At 45.3% G+C, this 24,108-nt stretch overlaps 1 protein-coding gene across 1 annotated transcript in view; it reads right to left on the bottom strand.

Annotated features, from left to right (window-relative positions):
• Positions 1-24,108, bottom strand: part of PPP6C (protein phosphatase 6 catalytic subunit) — a 174,407-nt gene that overhangs the window by 14,725 nt on the left and 135,574 nt on the right. The window contains exons 4-6 of the mRNA XM_069609433.1: positions 16,215-16,356; positions 13,159-13,238; positions 7,026-7,235 (exon numbers count right to left, since the gene is read on the bottom strand). Coding sequence (XP_069465534.1) covers positions 7,026-7,235; positions 13,159-13,238; positions 16,215-16,356 — 432 coding nt within the window. The remainder of the gene's footprint in view (positions 1-7,025; positions 7,236-13,158; positions 13,239-16,214; positions 16,357-24,108) is intronic.

Raw genomic sequence — 24,108 nt, 5'->3', positions numbered from 1 at the left:
ACCCAGCGGGGCGGGAGAGATGTGCCAGCATGTTCAGTTAGCTCAATTACCCTTCCTTATTTCAGGAGACATTTCTCTTTGGTTAAAACCAAGGGTCTTATGACCTAGAATTGACCATGCCCTGAGGGATGGAGGGGTATGGTTAAGTCGATTCTGGGTGTTGTGTGTGGTTCTTTTTAAATACGAAGTATAGTCAACCAGAAATAATGCTGAAAATATGAGAAATTGGTTTAGAGAGCTATTTTTAACCTAATGATGTTTATGTGTTTTTGTTTTTTTCTTTTTTCTCGCTCTCTTGTTATCCAATATTTAATCTCAGGCTGAAATAATATCCACAGAACACAGATTGACTCATAGAAATGTGAACACTTCTCGAATGGGAAGAAATTGTAGATGGAACATCTGGATGACACGCATTACACATCGAGCCGAACTTTGCTAATATAAATTGTTCCTCGATTGTAAAACAAGTATATGTATGTCCTGATGAGGTGCACCAAATAGAAAGATTTGTCTGTCTATTGTGGTGCCCGAAACTCGAGTAGACAACACCTTAGCTCCCACTGCTTCGCATTTGGGTAGCCTTGAGTTTTCTTCGAAATATGGTCATTAGTACAGGTTCATAAAAAGGGTTTTCTTTGAACTCTGGCCTTAAGAACTCAAAGAAACAAATTTTGTTGTTGAAATAAGTCTGTGAAATACAAAAAAAAAAAAAAAATGTTCTCGCCCCATCAGATGGGTGTTCTAGTTTTAGAACAAAGTTACTAGCATTGCAGTTTTTTGCACAGTACGTATGGTGGGTCGTATGAATGTGAATGATAGTTGGTATGTAAGTAAGAATGGGTGAGACATGATCACTGGCTTCGGTATGATATGTGTTTTTTTCTAGATGTGAGATATATACTGTTAAAATTAACTTTTTTAAAAAAAATATATGAACTGTGAATGTGTTTAATATGTGTTTTTTTCTAACAAATGTCTTGGTTTTTAAACAAAATTGAATAAATGTAATAAACGAACTTCAAACACACACACCACGAATCGTCTATAATATTCGCCTTCAAGCAGGGTTTTGCTTTTGGAAGGTATGTTTCCGGTAGCGCCTTGAAGGTGCAAAATATTTTACAAATGAAGAAATGTTTTGTCTTTTTACACGGGGCTGCCACACGTGACTGCAGCCCCGCCTTACTGAGCTCTGTCCCGCGCATCACTCTTCAGTCTTTCTATCACCAGGTCTAGGACCATTTAGCAACAATAGATAATACTTATTAGAGGTGACGGCAGGCGGGCGCATGGAGGAAAGGAGACTAGGAGCAAGGCAGTCACTACTGTGAGTAACTCCTGCTCCCAAGCACTGACCAAGGGAAATCAGGGTGGATGGACATTTTCCTTACTGGAACACATTAAGAACTGCCTTTGTCTAATTAGGCATCAGCCCGGGAACTCTGATCAAGACAATGTCTGCAGAAAGCCGGAGGGAAAGCCCACATAGCAGCCTTGGCTATTGACTTCCAAGGATTTATTTTTTGAAAGGCAACAGCAGCCGCTTCACAGACCAGATGTGCATGAATACCCTTTCGGGGCTGAAGGCCTTGCGTTTTGTAGTCCTCAGAAATACATGAAGCTATGCAGCGGGGAGATTCAAGGCTAGTTTCTCTTTTGGGTAACCAAATATGACAGTTGTGAAGAACCTCTAGTTAGCGCGTTCTGTCAAGGTAAAACCTAATAGCACGTCCGAGTTGTGTAAACCTCTCTCAGCATCGGAGACCGGGTTTGGGAAGAAAACCGGTAAAGATATTGTCTGGTTTAAATGGAATTCAGAAACCACTTTGCGAAGGAAAGAAGGATGAATTCGAAGCTAATTGAGCTTGGTAGTGGCCATTGGTTGAAAGAAAAAAAAAAAGGCTTATGACATAAGGCGGTGAGGACCACATTCAGATCGCATGTGGGACAAGGGGCACGAACCGGCGGAAAAAAAGATGAAGACCAGCAAAGTATCTCTTGATGACTGGGTTTGCCAGTGGGGGTGGGTGGGGGAAAGAAGCTGTGTGGACAGATAAGCCGCAAAGTCAGATAGATTTGTCCTGCATAATCAGACATGGATGCTAGAGGCTTCAAAGTCAAATACAAAAGACAAGACAGTCAATAGAGGCCTGTCTGGGATCAAGCTGTTAGCTAGACAGCAATGACAAAATCAGAGCCACTTACTCCTGTACTGAGCTCTCGTAGAGGGCTTACATGCTGCTTGAATTATATGCATGTTATCCTCAGAGAGGTTGAACTGTGCTAATGATCTGAACTCGGACACCAGGCCGCCAAGCTGAAGGATTGCGAGGAGGGGTGCCACAACTGGTTATTGCTCTGCTGAAGGTCAGGAATCTGCAGCAACTTGATCCGGGAGCACACTGACAGGTGCTGCAATTCAGAAAACCAGAACCTGGATGGCCACCAATTAGCTAGGAAGGAGAGTGCAGTTGGAAGCACTCCTGAGTTTTCAGAGTGAGCGATGAATCGGCGGAAAAGGAGGAAAAGCATAAGTTTCATGTTGGCCCAAGGGATCTCGAGAGCGTCACCCAAGGAAGACAATCTCAACCTGTCCTTGGAAGCATAAAGAGGAAGTTTCGGTTCACCGCTGGAGAACCCCGTTGATACGATATGGCATTTATAACGCGCCTATAAAAAAGTGTCTCAAGGCGCGACGAGGCAAAGGAGGGGGAACAGAGGGAAGACAGACAACGATCCTACTAAACCAGGTGACCTTGAGATCGCGCAAGTGCAGGGGAAGGGGATAAAGTGCAGAGGGAGGGGACAGTGCAATACATAGGATAAACAGTAAAATAAATAAAGACAATAAATAAAGACAAATAAAAAAGGTGCGGCCAGCTGGTGGCAAGTGCAAAGGTAAGCGTAGCCATCAGATGTCAAGTGCTGGTAGGGGGCTGTAGGGATAAAGAGACAGTCTGAGTGCAAGGGTTGCAGTGTAGGTGTGCAACTGCCAGGGAGGGTACCTGGGCCCGAGATCAGAGGGTAGCCAGGTAACCAGTGCAGTTTCAGCCAGGAGATCAGCAGGAGAGAGAGCAGAAGCAAAGAGGAAGGTCTTGAGGTGCTTCCAGAACCAGAGATGGTTCCTAATCTTTCATTGATGTAAGATCTTGGTAAGAACATCCGCGTTCATCTCCCACTCGTAACCTGTTGCAGATTGGCGACTGAGGGAGTCTGCGAAGTCTAGGTGCCTCCACAAATCGTACACCTCGAGGTGACACAGTGTCACTCCCCATCCCAGAAAGGAGGGTCTGTAGCTACTGTTTCTTGTGGGCAGGGCTGCTGGAAGGAGGTCCCCACTCAAAGGTTGCTGCCGGACGACTACCACTGAAGATCCGCCATCATGCAGGATGGGACTGGAATCATCTTGGAGTCCGGATCCATAGCCTGGGACCAGCAGCCCCGAACAGCAAGCTGAGTGTGCCTCATTTTGGGGCGTGCAAGAGGTAGAGCTAACACACAAGCGGCCATGAGGCCCAGGAGTCTCTGGAACCACCAGGCCAACATGTGGGAGGACTGCAGGAAGAGCTGCCACATGGTTGAAAGGTTCCCAATCCGGTCCTCTGCCAGCGAAACACTGGTAATGACGTTATCCCAACGGAAAACCAGAAAGATCAGGTCTTGAGCCATCAGACGATTTCTGCCAGCCCAAGATGTAACAGGAGCTGAAGGAGGGAGTGAAGATTGGCTGTAGCGGCTTGTGTGAAAAGGACTGCGCAGGCGCGAATCGTCCAAGTATGGATGCACATTAACTCCCTGTAGTCTGAGGAATGCTGCGATGACCACCATAGTCTTCGTAAAGACATGCAGTGTCGAGCTGAGACCAAACGGTAGCACTTGAGTGTTCCGTTCCCACAGAGAACCACAGATCTTTACGATGTAGGCTACAAATCAGGATATGCATGTAGGCATCCTGAAGGTCTACCACGCTGAGCCAATCACCCTTCGGGAGAGAGGAATTTATCTGGCTAGGCGTAATCTTGAATTTCTCTTGGGGTAGAAAGATCGAAATTGGAGGTGGAGGATAGTGCGCAGACCAGCCTGGTTGGGTTTGGGCACTGTAAACAGACAGAATAGTAGCCCTCCCCTTGCTCACGCATGGTTTATCGGCGGGAAGACAACCTGTTGCTGAGGAGGCTGCTGACAGAGGGGAAAATACGGCCACCTTGCCTTTGCTGCTTGCGTCGAGGGCTACCAGCGGAAGCATCTGCCTTGCGTGCACAGCAGTCCTGAAAGCCTCGAAAAACAGAGAAGTACCCCGTTTTTTTAGACCCCGACCTCTGAGTAGAAGGTGCCTTAGCTGGGGTTTTGGCAAGAACCGACAATGACTTGGCAGTTTGCATGCTTGCCCTGTTGAGTTCCTCATCAGTGGAGGAGTGTAATAATACCTTTCCTTCGAAGGGAAGATGAAGCACTTTGTCCTGAAATACCTTTGAGAACTTCATAGCATTCGGCAAAACTCTGTCTACTCCAACCATAAGGCCCTGGGCGGAATTGTCAATATGATAGGCCACGGTATCCAGCAGGTCCTGCGCCAGAACTCTAGCATCGGATAAACCGCCCATAAAATCTTTGAGCCTATCAGGAGGAATACATTCCTAAAACTCTGCAAGCTCCTTCCACAGCTTGACGCTAGCAGCCGCTAGGATACACTCAGTATTAGCCAGATGCAGCTAAAGAGCTCAATTGGAAAATACTCCACCCCCCCCCCCACACAACCACCCCAATGGCACCAAGAAGCAAGTACTCCTTGGAATTGATCTGTGACGCTTCAGTGCAGGATGTATACATCTGCTTCGACTGGACGTAGCTGCTGCCACCACCGATGAGAGGAATGGACATGCAGTCAAGGATAGGTCTTCAGACTTGTGTAGCTTGTAGCGAGCATCAATTTTCTTGTTTAGGTGTTGCCAGCAATGAGGTTTTTTCCAGACTTTGCGCTCTCCGGCCAGTACAGTCTTTTGAAGGAACAGGCTAGTGTGCTCCTGTATCGACAGAGTAAAAGCTCCACAAAGTACACCTTGTGGAGCCATAGGCTCGGTATTGGGATGTCTAGCAACACCATCATATCCACAAACCGGTCGTGAAAGGCTCTAATAGAGCGGGGTGGGTCGTCGCTGTCCTGGTCCGCTTGATCCTCATCCAGTGCGGCGGGAGCAGAATCCTGATCTGCCGCACGTGACACATCAGGCCCAGAGGGCAGGGTTGACCGCGCAACGGGAGTCTTTAGCACAAGTGAAAGTGGAAGCAGGAGGAGGAAGCCCCACTGGAAGTGGTGGAGGAGGTGGCACTACTGGGACCTGCAGAGCGATTGCCGGAGCAGGGGGCGGTTCAGGTGGCTTAGGATACATTTCCTTGAATAAATCCTTAAAGTATGCCTTCATTGGATCAGAGTGCATAAGAGTCTGAAACTTGCCAATAAAACGCATCCTCTGAAGAAGGCACAGGAGTAGGTAGAGGCTGCTCTGAAGACGCATACCCTCGCAAAGAGGGTGGTTACCAGGATGGCCTTCCACCAAATGGATCCACGTAAACCAAGTGAGCGGGCCTAGGAGGGAGCAAGACTGTGCGGTAGCGGAGACCAAGCAAAAAGGAACAAACTTACCGGCCATTTCCCTTTTTCTTCAATGAACTGCTGTAAATGTGGAGGAGGAATCTGCTGGACTGCTTCCTCCCACCTGACAAGCTGACGCTTAAATGTCCGGATGGAAAGGGAGTCGCAATAGAACATGTCCCCACTGGTCTTCCAGGCCCAAGCACTCCAGGCAGAGAGAGGGGGGGGGGTCCACCCTTGCGAAACTACCGGAGCAGGAAAACGAAGGACAAGGAAACAAAAAGAAAAATATTCCCATGATGCAAGTGCGTCCGACCCTGACCGCATTGAGAAAAAGGACTGAAGGGCGGTGCACGGGGCAGAGCTCAAGAAGGCGGGGCTGCGGTCACGTGCGTAGGCCCTAGATAAAAATAAAAGTACAAACTTTTTTTTGATTATTTAGAAGTGCTCCGGTCCCGTCCCGATGGACAGCAAAGCAGTCATGTTTAGAGGGAAGGATTTCCCACAAACATGAGGACAGACAATGGGGTGCAATTAGCCTTGAATGAGATGGAGACTTAAAAGGCGTATTGGAGTCTGCCACAAAAAAATACAAACCTCGTTCTATCACTCACCAACCAACGCAGCTGTGGAAAGATTTAATAGGACACTCATGGATTCAACTAGCATGACAATTAGTAATGGGAGAGATTGGGAGGAGGCAGTATAGCGGAAACTATTTGCCTATAAACTGGCCCATCACTACTACGGGACATATTCCTTTCAAAATACTACTGAGAAGGAAACCTTGTACTATGTTGTGTCTGCCGTGGATTGGTCTAGCAACGTATGTTGAATGGAACCAAGAGGCAGTAAGAAGGCATGCAAGTAGCAGGCTAGGTAGAGAGAAGGAACATTATGTGAAGTGTGCTAGGGTTCTGGACATAGGGCAGCAACTATATATAAGAAGGCAGCACAGACGTTTCAAAGGAACATCTGGAAGCACAGAGAAGCAGGAAGGAGAGTTCCTGGGGATACATAAGATAGGACAGCATTAAAGATTAGAAAACACTTACCTTGTTACCAACCTTGCTTCAAAATATACGTCTTGGCAGCAAAGCCTACGTGTGATCCCTAGTTAGCTTTGCATAGGACATTGAAGGTTTCCGGTAGCCTAAACAATATGGACTGAGGGGAGGCTTACACCACTACATGAAATAAATTACAACTTGCAGGTGCAAGCTCAAGACCCAAAAACACTGGAAACTGAATCGAAGAAACAGTACAAATCTTCAGTCTGAAAACAGTTTCGCCCCCATCTCCTCATTACTCATTATATAGAAACAATGTTCATCTTCCCACCAAAACATTTCTGAAAATTTACAAAGAAACTGTTTTAGGTTTGCACACCTTTTGAGGAAAAAAAAAATCTAAACTTTCTAAAGCCTACCTCATTTGTCACTTTGGCGCCAAACAACCAGCCAGCTCCTCTCGGACTTATTGCCCAGGTATCGACGTCTTCAGGGTCTGACCACACCAAGTCACAAAAAGCTCCTTTGTGAGGGATCTCCTGGTTTCGTTCGATTGTTCTAATCTGGTCCAATGTCTTAATGTCTGGTGATAAGCCTCCATGCACACATAATATCTGCTCATCTATTAACTAAAGTTAGAGAAAAAGTTAATAAAGAGCATGAGTTTAATGAAACTACAGTGTTCAACAAACCACACTCTTACCACGACCGGTTGTATTTTCAACTGTTTACAAGACCATGCTAAAGGCATTAGGGCACAAGATACATTCAAGTAACGTAACCGTTCTAATTCCTTTAACACAATTCTGTGTCGTCAATACAAAGTACTCCATTTACCCTATGTTTTTGAAGTGGCTACACCCCACACAGCTTTAATTGGGGGATGAAAAAGCCAAAGCACCAAAATGAAACAAATATAGGATTACGTTCTTTATTTTTATTAAAAAGGTTAAAAGGATTATGAACATGATTTCACATCACAAGTCTGGGACCCCCCCCCTCCTTCCTGTTAATTCACATCCAACTTCATAGCATAAGTGCCACATGAAGGTCCAGCACTTCTTTCTTTGTAAGGTATTTCACAGCACTTCTGGTTTCAGAATCTAGTGCTGGTCCTCCATCTGGTACCTTATGGTCATCCAAGTGAAGTCTGTGCAAGTCAATTGTGTTGAGAGGGAGACCTCAGGGGTTAGCAAACTTCCTCTCCTCCTTGTGGTGCCGAGTGATATGGTTTTATGGGCCTATAAAGTCTCTAGAAGTAGCCGTAGGGCCCTAGTCCACTGTATGATCTCTTAAAAAAAATTGATTGGTAAATGCATAGCTCTTCTATTTTCCTCCTTGCTCCATCCTCTCTCAGAATCCTCAGATGCCTTTCCACCCCCTTCTCAACTCCTTGCTGCTGCCTCTACTTCTTTGTACCCTTTCTGCTCTGCCACTTTCTCTTTCATCCTCCACATGTCACTCTTTCTGCTCCTCACTTGCTCTTCTCAACACAGCGATCCTTTTTCCTGTGCTCTGGTCTGCTCTCCCTCACCGCTGCATACATCTTCTTACCCATTGCAACCTCCATACTTACCTCTTCACCGTGTCGACTGCTGTGCTCCTGGTCCTCACCACCTTCCCCACCCATCAACCTTCCCTCCATCCATTGCACACTCTAAACTTCATGTGAGCTGTGTTACAATGGACTTGAGTCCACAAAACACGCTAAGACAACTAGTTTGAGTTGTCAATTTTAAGGGTACTTGGGAGAGGATGGTCAACTTGAAGAAAATGGAATGGGGAGAAAGATGCAAGAGAACTAGCAACTCAAAATGTTAAGATGCTGAAATGTCCCGGCCATGAGTCGCTCATTCAAGATTCCAAAAGACGCGGTTGCATCTCACTTTGCCTGTACTCACAGCGTTGCTGGCTTCAGGAATCCCAAACCTTTTTTCATGGTAGCGAACTGGACAAATGTTTCTGGGATCCCAAACCCCAAAAGCGAACTCTGCACTGGAGTCACTTTCACAGTTAAGTCTCCTACTTCTGAAATAACCTCCATAATCCAGCCCTGTCCCTCAAACCTTCTGGTCCTGCCCCACTGGAAGTCTCAGCTCACCCCCAGCTTCCTTCTTCAGCCCCTCTCCTTCCTCAACAAACTGTTTGTGGTTACCATAGTACCTGCCAACCACCTTGTTGACTTGTAAATTCACTTACTGATTTCACTAGTTTCCGACTGATTTGTTCATGCCGAACGCACCCGAAATGGGTCACTGAGCAACACAATAGATCCAGTTTGCTCACAGTGAACAAATCAGCAGGACATGCAGACGTAGCAAAAGACAGACACGCTAGTTGGGGGGGGTTCGGCGGGGGGAGGGGGATTGGAGCTAGTGTTGGGTGTGCATATGTATGTGCGTGATTGGGGGAAGGAGGGACAATGGGACAGAGCGGGGTGGTGGCGCCCCAGCACAACACAGGTTAAGTAGTGGGGGTAAAGGGGCAAGGGAGATTATCAGGGTTTCCCCAGCATATAAAGATGGGGAAGGAGAGCGCAAGAGAAATTAGGTTTGCTCACAGCTCCGGGATCAGTCTCAGTGAACCGGGATTCGATCAAATCAGCCTGCGGGGAAATATCATAGAACTGATTTCACGCTCCAACACGTTCAAGACTCATCACATCCCCCTTACCTCTGCCTAACCACCCTCCGCCGTCTCTTCCACTGAAACGCCAATCTCCTCTGCTCACCAAGGTCCTACATGCTAGCCTCTTACTCCAACCACTTTACTGATCATCATCTCTGGTTTTTGTAGTTCTTCCCCAGCCTGCTGGGCTGAGTGTCTGCCCCAGTTTCCTACATTTAAAGCAGGGTTGGGATTAGCTGCTGCTGCTCCTGGCACACCTGGAGCTGGACAAAGAATTACCTTTCCTGCCGGCCATCTTATATTATGCTCTGCCCCTGCCTACCACTCTGTTGGTGCCTGCAGAGGATTCAGGGATCTCAGTGTTATTTGTCGGTTGGAAAAAACAGCTTTCTATGCCCTACAAATGTATAGAGGCTACTGGCTCACTGTGAATTTGCAACATTGTATCTTAACCAAGGGAATCGCTGTCTGAAGAAAATTCATTGGCAACATATCACATGTATACTTGCAGCACTGTCAAGCGAGCATCTTGTTGGGTATTGTAACAGTGGGTTCAGTTGTAACAGCCTCAACACTACCAATTGTCTGAACATGACCCCCCCCCCCCCATTCCTCCTCAAAGACTTGGGGTCTGCCTGGAGAGCTTCAGGATCTCGATTCAGGCTGGGTTCTAGGACTGTCCCATGCCATGCAACAAGGACCAAAGTAGGCTCCTCCTCATAGCTCCCCACACTCATCTATTGGCTCAGGAGGCCCACAACTCCTAAGGGAGCACTTGGCTGTCCCCAGAACCATGCAGGGAACTGTTACAGTACGTCCTTTAAACTCCAATACCAGTTTGTTCCATGTGACCGAATGCCATCTGATAAGGACAGGAAAGCCTGAGCTTTTATCTTTTTTAATTATAAAACGATGCAGGCGAGGAGCTCTGCCAATCAGACCCTACTTTTATATTGCTTCATGCCAAAAAGTATAGTTCATCCATGTATCAAGAGGGCCAGTTCAATGGGCACGTGTGCATTCCTGAACACAGCTGCTGGAACCCAAAGACTCAAAAGGCAGCAATGGCTTTTAAACTATGCCTCCCTCGGGGTCACCCCAGCAGCTTGCTGTCAAAAATGAAATAGAAGCCATGTATTGTTTCTGACATGGAGGCTTCTGGGATTACACTATTATACAGCCACAAACATAGATGTGCAGTTCTAATATCAACTTGGTGCACATGGACTCATTATAACGCTTGGTGTATATTCAGTTTAGGCTGGGTGCACCCACTACACCATGTTTATTCCCCAACCCTCTTTGATCACCATGAGAAGGCTGGTTTGTCAAATACTCCAGGAAACAGTGGAGGTCAGCTGAGAGTCCTGTCTTCATAATGATCACCTCTCATGTGTAAAATGTACTGGAGTCCTTTTGATGCATGCAGACAAAGGTTGGGGGATGGATTTAGAGAACCCCATGAGAGAGATTCAGTCCACAGAGGAGTCCCACCATCTTGGATAGTGGTAGGACTCGCAAACGTACTGGCCTATTCTCCAGTTTGCTGCAGACAGCACTGTAGGTAAAACATCACAAGGCAAAGGACACTTGTTACCAGGGCTCAAAATACGATTTTTAAGTGGGGAGTAAAATGATTTTTTAGGGTGGGGAAAAAAAAGAAATCCCATTCCCAATGGGATATTTTTTTTTTTTATAAGCGCGTAAAAGTATGTTCCAACTGTAAAACAGAAGTGTTCTTTGTAATACATATTTTTTGCACCTAGTTATTTATGCACATCGAGACCTTTTTTACCTCTTCAGAACAGGCAGTAGTAATAGAGTTTCTTACGGTGGATCTACCTGTACGACAGGTCTAAACATATCAAGGAGCGGTGTTGGTGGAAGCAAGGAAACATGCTCCTATGGGTTTCCCATTTTTTGTTAATACTTTTACTCCCAATTTCTCTTTTGTTGAGGATTGGTCTATTTTTAAAGGAGAATAACTGGCACTGGCTGATCTGAATGGCTACTTGTAACAGCAGCCAGGTTTGGGCCCTTATTCGCTATGGGCCAATACGCTGCAACATCTTGCCTTTGTAAAAGTGTGTAAGGGTGGTGGCGACTCCCCGCCCCACCTTGTGAATGACCGCAAAGTCCAACAAGCAGCCCAAAGACTGTACCACTAGACACTTTTTGTAGCAGCTACTGACCTGTGGTGCTTTGGCACACAATTTCTTTGATCTGCTTACATGCCTTCGAGCAGTCTCAATGTGGACTCTACCCACTGTAGCGCATCGTCCTGACTAAACCAATGGCTTGACCAGTGGAAGCACCTGACCCACTGGAAGCCATCCACTTACCCATCTTAAATGTCTACTTGACCCAGCAGAAGAACAAGTTACTTTCTTACCTGGTAACGTTCTTTCGATGGGATGGTCCGACGACGTATTCCATATCTATGACATGTAATCAGCACAGCTGTGGTGATTACATGTCATAGATATGGAATACGTCGGAGGACCCAATCCCCTCGAAGCATCGTCTCGATTAGACTCTAAATGTTGGAAGCCATCGACTATCCTTTCTGATGACTGACTCAAACTGGTCTTGACAAAGACACGTTATTGGGACAGCAAGACTACAATCTCTGCACCGGCTCAACTGCAGAAAAACACCTAGAAGCCTGCTTGATTCTGTTGACAGATGAAAAATAACTAAATAGGGTTTGAAGAAATGGCCATGCCCCCTCAGTCTGCTGTAAAGGACCGGACAGTTAAGATTCCAGCTTTACCTCTTTAAAGACATTTTCAAAAACTGGCATTTTGTTGCTGAAATCTTAGACTGATCACACTGGTGTACAATCTAAGAGTGCCCTTTTATTTTCAATTCAGTTTTTTCTGTTTTACCTTACATAAATTGGGTCTAGTGTATTAGTTGTGTGCATTTTTGTTAGATTGAAGATCTTATTTTTAAAAGAACATTGGTTGGACATTCTTTGATTTAGGTACCATTGTTGATTGGATTGCTCCAGTGTATAGTCGGCCAGAATCCTGCGCTACCCTAGCAGGCGAAAGACTTGCAACTGTCGGATTGTGCCCATTTCACCATTATGATTGGGAGCATTCCTGGTTTAGTAGTAGTATGGGGCTGAGTACGTTATCCACTACTCCTACCTGTACCCTAGCAGAGCAGCAGTCACACCACGCTACCCTGAAAACTCTTGTTAAAGCTCAAGAAAGGTTGGGATGGGGACGTGCACTTGCCGGACTGTACTGCCCTGAGCAAGCAGTAGAAGCACAGCCTGTAACTGCATGTGACCTGTAGTAACTGCAGTTTTCCCACCCGTTGGGTGTTCGCTAGAAGACCAGCCCACTGCACTGCTAGCTGATGCCATCAAGCATGCATTTGCCATTTTGTTTTCCCCTATAAACAATGCCTGCTTCAGCATTGGTCCACTGCGTTCTCTATACTGCCTCTTCGCCAATTATAAACAAGGAACATATCCTGGTGCTCGTGGACCCATGCAAGGCATGCTATAAAGTCTCTTCCTCTCCATGAACCACTTGTCATGGTTTGTGGTTTATAAACGCCTCTGACAAAGGGAGGTGCACTATTAGAGCTGCTGATGGGCAGGGGATCCTGAGGTGGCGGACCAGTTACTGTATTGATACCCCGTCTTCAGGATCAGCCCTGTCCCATCACCTAACCTAGCCTATAGCATGTGGCAAAGGGGTCCCAAAGTACATTTTAGGAAACTTAAATCTGTGCCTTTTCAAACAGAGCCTGTTTTTCCGGCGTATGCATGCTTTGAACATTTATTTCTGCCCTGTATTGGGCAAATAGCAACTTCTAATTTTGTACAAGTGAAAAACATTTTGAACATAATTTAAATTGGAAAAACCCAAAAAATATTGAAGATCATACAAAGGAATACATACTTACAGCCGCTACTGTGAGCATATCAAACACCTTTGTGCAGTACCTCCATGCATTTGCATTTCCATACTTCGTTTGGCACTCGTCTGTTAAGTCATACAATTTCAGTTTCATTAACATTTCAATGAATTAGACCAAAGCAACAAACTAAAAGTCCATACAGTTTAATTACAAATGTAGCGAAAAGACAATGCATTACATTGACACCACAAAGATGAAATCCTCAACAGGAGGAATGGTCAAAGATGCCGCCTTATGTGCAAACGACAGAACAGCAGTTTTTGTAACCTGCTCCAGTACAGGCTTTATTTTACCAAACCATAAAGGAGGAGTTTAAATGGAGTCATCTAGAAGTAGTTTTAGAAAGATTTGCCTCTTGACTAGATAAATACATCCATCAACTGAACAGGACTGGGTTTAGAACTATGTGCATGGCATGGCAGATTGCAGAGAACTCAGGAGTGCTGTGACAGACAACAAGCCTCTAAACTATAAACAAAATGGGCCCACAGCAGAGTGGTACCAACTGAGGTGAATGGGTGATCCGATGAATTCAGCATACAAGTTTAGGCTCCTTACTACGTCCTACTCATTTAATTATACAAAACATGCACAGCTAAACACAGGATATCAAAGAACAAAGCAGTGAATTTGCTTGCTCACACATTCTTTTTCTGCAGGTGAAAACCTTAACTGTTAGCTGTTTCTTATGCTTGCTCTCAATTCTCATGTTGAAAATAATCAGCTGGCAGACAGGGCTATGGTTTTAAAGTCAACAGAAATAAAGTCCTAAAATTAAGCTCCATATTGAAATGGTAACATGTGCTCAAGGGTGGATTTTTGAGGTACCACTAAATGGCTGCAAATTGCTAGGAGTTCTACATATGCATTGCAGTGTGTCAAACGTAAAGGAGGTGGGAGCACCATGTGATGTGAGGCTCAGCACCAAGAAATGCAAAGTCATTGTGAAGCAACAGTCTTTTTCAGGAAGTGCATTGAAGACTGATATTTGTTTCACACAGCATGCTGGAGGACACTGATCTCAGTGCAGTTATTTTGCTCCCTAGCTCCCCACTTTTAGGGCACCTTATTATGTTAATCTTTTGATTCTGCAGCCTTCTGCACCCAACAAATTGAAATCGCTTCAACCGTGCTTAGAAACCACTCAAAGACTAGAGCAGAGTTGATGCTTAACAATATCGTATTCAAAGTCATTGGCATTAATTATCACTTAAGGAACTCCTGTTGGGAAAGTAGGAGACTGCATAAACTTAGAAGATGCTGCAATGGCTGAAAGAACACAATTTAGAGTGGTTGGCTTGCCAGTAACAGTTGTATGCACCTTGAATAATACTAAGTACGCAATTAGCAAGGTAGCTAGTTCGGGAGAAGTTGTGAAGATTCTAGAGAGCGTCTGTTCCATATAAGTTCCATTATAGTAGAACTACTGTGACTGCAGATGGTTCCTTAAGGTGTAATTCTACCATGAAATTTAGATGACGTCATTAAGGATCTCATTACGCGATGGAAAGCCCAGTTCTTCTCAACAATGCCCTAAGATATGCAGACACTACTGATTAGGAAGTACAGTATTTGAGGATGCCCTGGAAATAAGATCTATGGTCATTGTTGCCCCGGCCGATGCACAATTACAAAAGTTCTGTGATAGTCACGTTATCGTTGAGGGTAATTAATCTTACACCAATTGTAATTGATGGATGACTGAGGTTGGGTAGGATGAAGGACATGGTCACTGACTGGCCTAAATAGATATTTAGAGATAGTTCTGGACTGTAAACACTTAACTTTGACATATTCCAACCTGTTGCTTAAGAGCCGTAGAAATATTTTCCAGGTTCTTCAACAAGTTACATATCCACTCATTGCACAAAATACCACATGGCTTATGTGACATTTTCATTGTTGCCAGAATTCTAGCAGAGACGTATCTTGGGAATTCTGCAGATTTAGGCAAGTGAATCTTTGACCCAAATTAAGACTCTTAAATTAAACTCCGAAGACTCAAACGAGGGACTTGCAAGTATCACCCACCTCTTTCTTTTTTGGGAGATGGGGGGCATGCAGGGGTAGAGTTGACAGGAGGATCAATGGTAGCCAAGCAGGCCACATTTAGATGCACACATAGGCAGCCCATGGATCCACACATGTATCAGTTTGAAGGGGAATTCAATTCCTGCAACATTAAAAGAATGTGCAGCATGCATAGTGGCTAAACGTGCGATAGAAAAGTGGATGAGCCCTGAGGTCCAGACAATTGCAGTATGGAGAGTGAGGATGGATGCTATAAAGAGGTGGGATCAAGTAGTGTACAGAAAACAGAGGTTGTCCACAAAAGTATGAGAAGATTTGGGAGGGCAGAGGTGATTTGGAGTTGGGAGGGAGGGGGCAACAGGGAATAGTGGGATGGAGAGGAGGGACCTGGGAGGAGTGGAACAGGTGGTCGAAATAAAGGTATGGCAGGAAGGGGTGGGAGAAGGGAGCTGGAACTATGGACCGTGGGATGCAAGTGTCGATGGTTTAAATCTTGAACTGACGTCTTTGTTGAACCCTCTTTTGTGCAAAACCTAATAAAAAGTTGTTTTAAAAAACAAAACGTGCAGCATATAACAGGACGAACACCAAATATATTACATATGGTGCAATTGTGTTATCACGTGCAGAGTACAACCACAAGCATCTGGCAAAAACACTAGATCAAAATACTTGACCAACATGACAATCTGAGTGCAAGAAAAATAACTTCAAAAAATAATGTGCAACAAAATATTGCACGTCATCTTTCAGTTTTCTTGCACAACCGGATCCCTATGGCCTTCACTTCACATTTTTGGGCATGCATTGGACAAGGCTGCAACGCAAACTAAGGGTTGGGGGTAACATATGTAGATTGAATGTCCTTCGTTTTCACCAGACACCGATCCCTACTGCTGCAACACACAATCCCAAACTACTTTTAAAAATTGAACAATCAGCGTAGAAATGAAGTAAAAAAAACAAAAAATACTGAAACAGCATTTAACTTAAGGTAAGTGAATGCTTACCATAGAATCCATATACTTGGGTGATTTGTCTACTCTCGTGATTGCCTCTCAAGAGCGTTATACGATCGGGCCATTTAGCCTTCAGTGCAAGAAGGTACGTGAAGGTTTCGAGGCTGTAATAACCCCGGTCTACGAAATCACCCTGCAAAAATGAAAACACAGAAAGTCATGCACACAGGACTCATTGGATATCATATGTGGCAACACAAATGTAGTTCTTATTACGACAGAATTCATTTTTGGAGTTTTATTGCCCCATTTAATGGGACCCCGAACTATTCTCCCTGCTAATTTCCATGGATCAGACTTCACTTTGGGGACCAAATGGACTTCTACTAGAGTCCCCTTGCCACAGCAACCTTTTTTGCACTGCCTAAGAGTTATTAGTCTGCTGCAAATGAGTTTTAACTTGAACAGGGGTCTAATGCGTTCTACCACATTAGTATCAACGGGTAGCAGTACCAGTAGGATACCCATTGGGGTATTAATGTATTCCATTTCGGTACGAATGTATATGTTTAAGCCTTACTCCACGTCATTTTCTTTTAGGCCAACCCTTGATCTGTGTGGACTACGAGGCAGGCCTACAACGGACGGTGCTGCTGGGGCCTCACTTTGAGCCAAGCTGTTATGGCTGTTTTTGAACAATCCTCTGTCGAGAACTGTACAAGCACTAACCTTAGGGTAGGGAAAGCACAAACCCAAAAGCGGAGCTAAACCTGACAAGGTACATAATATGTGAGCAGTTATGCTTACCTCAAGGAAGCGGGGAAAGGAGGCAGACATGGTACTGGTCCATTGTCCCTTTTTTGAGCCAAAACTTCACTTATTCTTGAAGTTCTAGATGTTGTCATGGCAGCTTTCTGTAGTTCATTGGAAAATCATGCAGTTTGGGAACCAGCCGTATGTACCATCGTTCCTTCACCATGCAAGCTGATCTGGGGCAATTCCTCTCCCATGAGGGTGCATAATGTGTTACAACATATCAGAATTATGTTGATTCATACCACGCACTGCCACCACCCGAGGGCAGTCTCCAGGCGCTTGCGTGGCTCTGCAAGAGAAGTGGGTTGGGTATGTTAGTGGGGATAGGGTAGGTTTAGAACAAGGAGGAACTGGCGTCTGTGCGCATTGTATTGCATGTGGGAAGTTGGTTTGATAGGCCCCGCTGGTTCAAACTGTACGCGTAGGGCTCCGTGCCTCGGAAGTGTGCTGGCGTTTATGTTGGGTGTGTGGGTCATATGCGGTTAGAGCAGGTTTTAGTCGTACGCAGTGGTTAGTTGTAGCCCTAAGGGGTCCAGGGTGGCAGATGAGTGTTGGGTGTTTTATTGTATTGTGTTGATCATGTGTAGTGTCAGTGGATTGCGGACTATGTGCAAGGGTGTGTTCTTCCAAGATTACTTCCAGAGTCTGAGAGTTGGTTCAGTGCGAGGGTTAGATTACTTCTCGATGTGATCATGTATAATGTGACTAGCTCTGAGTCGTGTATAGCGGTGCTGGTTATGTTGGAGGAACAGGAAGGGGGAATCTGTTAGAGTGACCTAGGAGGTGCCGTGGATTTATGTGAAGGCTGCAAACTCCCTTGAAGGTGCACCCTTTATTTGTTCTCTGCAGCAAGAAATAAGAGCCCAAATTGGCTGAGCTTTAGCCCCATTTCTAGAAGGATGCGAGTATGGCGAGAGAAAATTGAAGTTTCGCTTTGAAAAGTACATCTTGGAGATGGTGAGCCTCTGCCCCACCCCCTTCCAGAGTTGTAAAGGTCCTTTCTCTTTTAGGGGCATCATCTACCACTCGCCAAAAGAGCTGGGAGTTTTGAAGTGGCTCATCTATTAAGGTTGCCCGTGTTTCCAGCTTGAAGGCAGTTTTACACAAACAGGCGTATCACTTGAACACTGCTGCCCTGCAAATTGGTTACCTGCGATCTCTGCTGCATCCAATTAGTTTTGAACAACATTTGCTTATTGTTGTCCCTGTTGCACATTATTGCCAAATTATTTGATAAAGTATCCTGAAAATCATTAAGTAAGCCACTGAGTTTGTCTCACTATGGCCTTTAATATCGTGCTAGGTGGCCAGTTGCATTTGCAACTCGAACACTGTTGGTAGCTGAAGTAGCCCACTTCCAGGCCAAGAGTATCTTTTTAGAAAGATGCTCAGATTGGAGGTACCACATCCCTCTTTCTGGACAGTGTGACTGCAAGTGAATCTGTCATTGGATGATCCTGATGTATAGCGAACCTGTTGGTGAGGGTTTATTTATTTGTTCTCTGTGCACAGGTAAGCCTTCCACAAGTGACGTTGACAAGCGAGGGTAGTACTGGGGTATACTCAAAATGGTCTTCGGTTGGAGAATTTGTGATCATGGGTTCCAAGGCCTCTGGCAGGGCAAGGTCATAATCCCCTGTGTTCAACTCTCCTCTTTCCCTGTGAAGAGACTTAGCCCATGGCTGCAGCGCATATCTCCTTCCCAAACACGCTTAAACACTGACCAATGCCGACCTCCCCATGCTTTCCATCTTGCCAGCCAACCCCAAGTGGTACATCAGGCACTTTTACTTCGAGATTTGCCCACCTGGAGGGTCCTAAAAAAATTAAATTAAAAAAAAAAAAAAAAAAAAACAAGTAGGGAGCAAAATTCTCTTACTTGAAGACCTCATTTAGAGCACCACCTCGCTAGATTTTACCCTAGGAGTATACAGAACCATCACTCTGTTGCTCCCTTGTACTGCTGCAAGAACAGCTTCAGCAGAAAGAGCATTTTTTTTTATATTACAACAGTCATCCCCTTCCACTCTAATTGTGCACCATTCCTTTTTAGTGCCCTGCCTCATCATTGTAGAAATGCCTCCTGACCTTTGATCCTATTTCTCCCAGCTTGTTCCTATGGCGCACTTTATTACAATAGCGTATTGTGATTTTCCCACAGTAATCGCCCGAGATTCCCGCAGTAAAATGAAAACCATCTGACCCACAATGGAATATCCAGCCATCCCCAAATTGCCCAAGTCACTCCTAACTCCAAACTACCCCAAGGTAAAGCCGCCTGTGAGAAATCTGGTGGTATTCTCACACGCAGACCCCGACAATCCTCTATTAAGTGGCCAGGGAAGGGCCATCGCTTTTGGATCGCAACCCTGGGGGTGGACAAGCGAGGGAGGAGCACCTGAGTAGGCAAGGCCGGGGTTGCCCTCAGGAGAATATTAGGAGAGACGCGCTATTCTAACCGGACAATCCAGGTGGAAAAATCCTTAGATCGCATCATCCTATTCATCATGACACCAGAGTGAGAAGGGAAGGAGCCGATTACCTAAAGGGGAGAGGGAGGAAGGCGAAAAAAATATACCAGGGCAATGAGAACAAGGCTTATTCATCCTCTCCAAATCATAGGGACCACCTCTCAATGAGACGCTGCCCGGCAAGTTTCATGGGGAATGGGAGAACTCTAGAGCGTGCGTTTGGAATGGGAGCGGAAGAAAAGCATGAACAGTAGAAGCGGTAGCAAGCGGAAAGGCGGAGAGCGAAGCAGAAAGCGTGCAGGCTAAACGCATAGCTGCAAGCAGAAGTCAAACGAAAAGCAAAGAAAAGTTGATTGGAAATGCAAGAAAAGCAAGCAAAAGTGACGAGACAAGATGAGAGAAAGTGGAAAAAAGCATAGAGGTGCGAGTGGCTCATAACGTAAAGAGGAGCATAAGAAGAAGCAAGAAAAAGTGCCAGGGGCATAATAGCAAGGAAAGCAGAGTGCAAGTATGCACGGAAAGGAGTGCAAGTAGGCACGGACAGACAGGAAGAAACAAGGGGGTGCAAGAAGCATCTGAAGAGAAACAAAGTGGTCAGGAAACGACACAAGGAAACACTGTGTACAGGCACGATATAAATGACTTATAATATCAAAGAGGAGCAGAAGGTTCAGAGAGGTCGCACCAAAAGTAAAGAGACTGGCGTTTTCAAAAGCCTCCGATTCTACCCCATGAAAAGATGGTATAGGGGAAAGGTTAGGAAGAAGGAAAAGGCACAGCTTATACCATGGAATTTGTGTTTTGAATTGAAGGGGCCTAAATCTGGGGAAGGGCGCCCTGTGAAAGTAAGAACTGTGAGCGGTTAAATTGTGTTTGAAAGCTGGAAGAGGCCTAAAGTTTGGGGAAAGGATCCCCGAGAGGCCCATCAAGAAAAACATCCTAACAGTGACTTTGTGTTTAAAGGTTGGAAGGGGCCTGAGCTTGGGGACAGGAACCTTAAGAGACCCAACCAAGTTGGAAACTATTTGTTTCGTGTAACTGTTGAAAGGACTGAAGCGTGGGGACCTTGAAGGTAACTACAAGGAGCCTGTGGAGAAGGTATTACGAACAGCCCTGTTAATTGAACTCATGTGTGACAGTGACCAAGCAGCACCTGGTGAGAAGACCACCTGAAATCAACCTTGGTTTCCACTTTTTGTTGAACCACAAATGTTCTGTTTTCAAAAGACATCTTATCCCCTTTTTGTACAGAGTGAGGGCAAGCATAGATTTAGACAGACAGCTTTTTTTTTTTTTTTTTTTTTTTTTTTAACTATTGGACAACAGCCATTAGAAACCTCAGTTAAGTGAACTACCCCTTTAATGTTAGGGCCAGTCAGGCATTACACCAACCCAACAACCTTAATAAATAAAGGTTTTCAGACAAACCCTTTTGAGTCTCTCTTGCTACCATGCCCGTCTCACACACCTCAGACTCACCCAAATATCATTTTGATAACTTTCTCATTCCGGTGGGTTTTCATTTCTGGAAAGTCTTAGTGTGGCATCCCCTTCTACTACTGGACCCAAAAAAAAGTAATATATGCAACACCTTGTACCCAACTTGTTCCTTAGATAGCACAGTGTCCAGCGGTTTGTCGCCATGGAAAGGAAAATAAATACAATTTTAAAAAATGGGAGTAGGCTGGATGGCACACAGCTGTGTAAGGCAAGTAAAACCTGTAGACATTTGTAAGGAGCTACCAGCAACTTAAAGGGTAAGTATTACCTTATGCTGACACATTCTGTACAGCTTAACAGCAAGTCAGGGGAAGCAAGACCCAATTCTGGACACTCCATTTATCCTAACAGGAATAATACAGCTAAACCAACATTACTTTTGGGAAGAGTGGGACCCAATACACAGATGAGCAAGTTAACCCATCTACTCTCTTAGAATGGCGAGACAGTTTCTAAGGAAAGTAAGACTTTGAGATTACATATTTAAGAATGAACACAGCGTATTCAAGGTAAGTAAATGCTAAAGAGACTTTTCAGAATGGCAGAACAGGTTAGTAATAACATTTTGTAACTGCACACTCAGAGCTACAGATGCCAACTAATCCATTTACAAGTAAGTAACCTTTCAACACTTGGCTTTCTTTTCAAGGCAGACCCCTTAAAGTATGCAGCCCTTCCCAATTCTAGTACACTAGTTCTCTCAGAGAACGAACAGGAGGGCAGGGGCCCTAGTATTCTAGGAGCCCGCTGTAGGCAGGCTGAGATAGGGCTCAGTTGCAGGCAAAGTTCAGAGTTCCAAAGGAAGACCGTTCAAACAAGTAAGTATTGAGTTCATTGATGGTCCAGGGACTTCATAAAAAGACACCTTAGGAGGATTCTAGCAAAGGGCCTGGGTTAACTGGACAAGAAACCTACCAATCACAGAAAACTAAACAGGAATCACAAGAGACTTAAGGTAAGTAAATACCCAAGCCAGCACAGTACCTCAGCACAGAAGAACATTTTGCAGCAGGAGGACTTCAGGATCTGTAGCCAAAAATGCAGGCTCTGCATTCCTTGTCAGGAGGACAGAAGACAGGACCCTGGATGGGCTTTTTCAGCATAGATCGACACAGAAGGCTTCAGGAAAGGGTTTCCTTGCGGCTGGACGCGGCTCTGGATTTGGCGCCTTCTCAGGAGTACAGAAGAAAGAACATCGCTGGTCAGATTCCCATCGTTTGCAAAGTACAGCACTCTGCTGAGGGGACTTTTTCAGATCCGATTCATGTCTCTGGAGGTCCAGCAGGCTGACCACAAAGTTTCAGCAAGATTCGGAAGACCATGCACCGCACAATGGCTCGAGGTCCCAGGGTATTGCAGCACTCAAGGTCGCAGCACGACGTGGGATGGCTCAAAATGCAGGTTTTCTTGAGTCTAGTGGGTCTCGCAAGGCTCTGGGTCGGATGTGTCGTTTTCCGAGTACCCAGGTCGATTGGAAGGAAGGGTAACAGCAGGCTCCGGTTACACAGACTCTCTGGTCCCTGGACAATCGTCTCAGCCGCATTTTCTTAATCGTCGTCTTCGGTTTTGGTTCAAGCTTCTAGGACCAGACTTTTATGCATGAACCCAGCCAATCAAACAGCCATGCCACATTCAACCTTGGGGGGTTGGCAGTCCTTTTAGGACATCCAACCTCTCAGTTTGAACTGGATTTTCACAGTCATGCTGGAAGACAAAATGGGTACGAAGTTTTGGACTCCTGCCTCGCTTCCTGCCTTCACACACACTGGAGCCTGGGCGGGGAGTCCAGAGGACTTCTGCCGAAGATAAAATGAACACAAAGGAATTTCCCACCCGGAGGTCAGGGGAAGGAACAAGAAAGGACTAGAAACCCTAAAATGGCAAAAAAGACAGGCCATTTTGGTAAAATGAGCACATGGGTGCCTTTACTGGGGCTGGGTAAGCAGCCTGCGGTAAAGGTGCACCGAATTCATAAAAAGGTTCACTGCCACCAGCCATTAAAAGGTAAGTTTGTTCTTGTAACATAAATGTTACATGTAGAATGAGAATGGGGATACCCAGTATACCCCCAGCACTCCACATAAGGTGGGCGGTGCTGGTATCACCTAATAAAATGTAAAAGGGATCCAAAGATCCTTTCTATCCTTGAGGATTGTAGTTCTAACAAGGTTAGCCAGAGAAAGTTAAAAGCGGAACCCAAAGGGCCACCCAGCAACAATAGGCATTATGTGCCAAAAGTTGTTAAGAGAACTAAAAAAGGACTATGGAGAGTCTTCAAAAGGACACCCATAAAAAGAGTAAAATATTCTGTGAGTGTGGAAAAAAGTTCCCACTCACTAAAGTATAAGGAAAAATAATCCACCGGTAAAGCAAAAAAGTGCTGGGGTTGACACCGGTCAGGATGATTTATCATTACTATAAAAATCTTACCCCAACACTTGACACTACCCCGTGCGCAGTGTGGAGAAACGTGAGCTCTCTACCCAGTTAGCAATGAACGTCTTGTCCTTTAAAAGGTTTTCCTTTGTCCACCATTGCAGGGATAGAACCAGAGGATGCAAAACCATCCCTAGATCATCCCACAGAACGCTTGCTTGCGACCACAGCTTAGTTAGCCACTCTTGCATGGGACGCATGCACAACCGGGCATCCGGCACAGGGTAAATGCAAGAAGCCATCATTCCTAGAAGGTGCATGGCCTTTTGCACGGTAACCTGACAGAGACTATGTATTGAAGGATTTGAAACAGCAGGTTTTGTACCCTCTTGTTGGAGGGGAAGGCTAGGGCGCCTCGTTTTCCCCCAGAAATTGTTTTACTTGACTGGGCACAGACTAGACTTCCTCGATGATGGAGAAACCCAATCGAAACAGCAGACTAACTTGAGTATTTTGCTGACACAACTGAGGTGCGTCTCCTGTTATTAGCCAGTCATCTAGGTTAAGGGTACACTGGAAGGGACAGTCTCCGTAGGTGTGCGGCCAATACCGCAAGTACCTTTGAAAATGCTTGTGGTGCCAACGCTTTGCCAAATGGTAGCCCTTTGAATTGGAAGTGCTTGATGCCCACTTTGAATCTTCTGTATTTTCTGTGCACTGGCAACATTGAAATATTAAAGTATGCTTCTTTCATGTACAATGTTGCCATGTAATTCCCCCCC

The sequence above is a fragment of the Ambystoma mexicanum genome, chromosome 8 (genome assembly GCF_040938575.1).
Source record: "Ambystoma mexicanum isolate Mex_15411 chromosome 8, UKY_AmexF1_1, whole genome shotgun sequence".
Taxonomy (NCBI): Eukaryota; Metazoa; Chordata; class Amphibia; order Caudata; family Ambystomatidae; genus Ambystoma; species Ambystoma mexicanum.
Note: the sequence above shows the minus strand (reverse complement) of the source record. Positions and strands in the feature narration are given on the sequence as shown.